Below are 2,650 nucleotides of genomic sequence, written 5' to 3'. Positions count from 1 at the left end.
CATTGTATAGGGTTCCATGTATAGGTTGGACATTCGTTTAGGGTCACAATCATTGGGAAGAGAGAGTTGAGAGACATTTCTCTTTCTTCTCATTTATTTCCCTTTCCATTTACTTCCATTTATTTTATTCTGCCACAACAATTCAAATGCATCTTTAAAATATAATTTTACCAGGAATTTTTGTTAAGTGTTTTCAATTTGCATGTAGTGTGCATCTATTTTATGCAGATCTATCCAAACTCAACACCTTTCTGATTACATTGCCCCTCACCCCAAATAACAAAGTGACAAGCAATTTTCTCTGATATAAAACATCTCCATGCATAATTTTAATCAATCCATGGGCACATTTTGGCTCAAAAAAGGCAAAATTAAATTTCTCCTACTACCTAATGGCTGGAAAGGGTGAGAGCAATTGTGAAAATAGTAACAGTTTATCTCTTTCTGGAGATGCTTTGGCACAAGAAAACAGCAGATTGAAGCAAGATAGTAGATAGCAACTGAACTTATTGTTTCAGGCAGACCCTGCTTAGTAGCAGGAGGGATGCTGAGCTCCTGTTTTTTGGGATAAGAGCCAGATACACCCAACCAGCTCTCCCTTAGCTACCAATATCTACATAATCCAAAGTTCATGGTAACAGCATTGTTAAAAATTGTATTGTTCATTAGAGCTTATAAAACTTACACTAGAACAATCTGAGAGTATTGTTCAACTGTTTAGAATCCCCACCAATTATCTGACATCAATACAATCGAGGGGGTTCAGAAGTAATATTGTAATATACAAGCAGAATTTGGTGCAATGCTGTTTTTCAGTTGTAACTTTTGCCCTTTCAGGTGCTGTTCTTAAGGACCATCAGAAAAGGTCGGATGGAGAACCAAAGCATGTCTGAATTCATCCTCATGGGTTTTGCCATTGGCCATCAAACTGAGCTCCTGCTAGCCTTCCTCTTTTTAACCATGTATATTGCAAGCTTGGGGGCCAATATGGTCGTCCTATACATTGTCTTGGCAGATAACCGCCTCCATAACCCCATGTACTTCTTTCTCGGTAATGTTTCCATCCTGGACATCTTCTTCACCTCTGTAACCAGCCCACAATTGATCTGGAATCTCCTCTCTGGTGACAAATCAATTTCTTTTGCTGGCTGCATGATACAGTCTTATTTCTATTTCTTCTTAGGGACAGTACAATTTTTTCTCTTTACCTCCATGTCCTATGACCGTTATGCCGCCATATGCAAGCCACTGCAATATCATGCCATCATGAGCATACACGTGTGCATCCAGATTGTTTTTGCTTGCTGGCTGGTTGGGTTTGTCTCAGTTTTTGTCCCCACCATTATGATCGCCAGGCTATCCTTCTGCAAGTCTAACATCATCAACCATTTCTTTTGCGACAGTGGCCCTCTGTTGGATCTGTCCTGCAGTGACACCCGAGTGATAGAGTTGATGGACTTTGTGCTGTCGTCTGTTGTCATCCTCTGCTCCTTAGTCTTAACCTTAGTTTCTTATATATGTATCATCTCAGCAATAATCCGCATCTCTACCACTTCAGGCCGGGCAAAAGCTTTCAATACTTGTGCTTCCCATCTGACCATCATCTCCATCTCCTGTGGCATCAGCATCTTCATCTATGTCACCCCATCTCAAAAGGAGACTCTTGAAGTCCATAAGGTTCCTGCTCTTCTCACCTCAATTGTCTGTCCTTTTATGAACCCTTTCTTGTTCACCCTGCAAAATGCCACGGTGAAGCTGGTATTAAGAGACATGGTGAGGCACATCACAGAGCGGATTGCTCACAAGGTTTGTGGTGTCCTGGTGAAGAATGGACATAATAAGAGGGGAGACCAGGCAAAAGCATAAGAAGGGAAAGAGAACAAGCTGCAGCTTTTCAACCTCAGTAATGATGGTGTTTGTGCATCACGTTCGAAGAGGACCTTGACATCTAACATGTTGTAGGCTGTCCACAATATATCTTCAGGTGGCTGGTTAGGCCTATACTGGCATGAAATGTTCCTCCACATGTTGGGCAGACATGTGTGTGGGCACCAGTGTTGCAGCATTTGCAGCTCTGACTTTGCGGAGTGCTGGCTTCTCTTGTGCTACGGCTGTTCTTCCGTCCTCAGATGTCCAGCAGTCTTGGTGGATCAGCGTGCGCCATGTTGATCGATCTTGTGCCAGGAGGTGGTGTCGATTTCCAGGGACTTGAAGGAAGCTTTCAACATGTCTTTATATCGCTTCCCTTGTCCCCCATGCAGTCACTTTCCTTGAAAATACTCACCATAGAGGAACGGTTTGGGGATGCCCTATTCAGGGATCTTTGCAACAGGGCCTGCCCAGTAATGATGACAAAACGGGAAAACAACAATGGAGCTTGAGAAGAGAGATTTCCCTTCATCAGGTTATTTTTTTTATAACAACCCTATAAGATATTAATAATGCTACCCTGCATGGATGAAAGTGGATTTTCATGTAGAATATCTTTCATTTCTATGGAATCCTTCCTTCCATTAGTTTCATTAATTTCTGAAAACCAAAGCAATAGATTTCTTTTTAATTGTAAAGTGTCTGATGAAGGTTCCATCTCTCTCCCCCCACCCTCCTCTACAATATTGGGAATATTTCCTTTTAATAAAGAGAAACTAGG

At 41.8% G+C, this 2,650-nt stretch overlaps 1 protein-coding gene across 1 annotated transcript; it reads left to right on the top strand.

Annotated features, from left to right (window-relative positions):
• Positions 1-870: 870 nt before the first annotated feature.
• LOC148046391 (olfactory receptor 6J1-like) lies at positions 871-1,866 on the top strand. The gene has a single exon (XM_087712179.1). It carries the CDS (start codon positions 871-873, stop codon positions 1,864-1,866), a length of 996 nt encoding a protein of 331 aa, XP_087568305.1.
• The last annotated feature ends 784 nt before the right edge of the window (positions 1,867-2,650 follow it).

Source organism: Thamnophis sirtalis, unplaced genomic scaffold, assembly GCF_051295495.1.
Source record: "Thamnophis sirtalis isolate CommonGarterSnake01/CBP01778 unplaced genomic scaffold, rThaSir2_p1.2 scaffold_4, whole genome shotgun sequence".
Classification (NCBI taxonomy): domain Eukaryota; kingdom Metazoa; phylum Chordata; class Lepidosauria; order Squamata; family Natricidae; genus Thamnophis; species Thamnophis sirtalis.
The sequence above is the reverse complement of the archived record's forward strand: the minus strand, read 5'-3'. Positions and strand labels throughout refer to the sequence as shown.

What these genes read in the sequence shown, in the direction of transcription:
- LOC148046391 (XM_087712179.1), top strand. Translation starts at nt 871, where the DNA reads ATGGAGAACCAAAGCATGTCTGAATTCATCCTCATGGGTTTTGCCATT.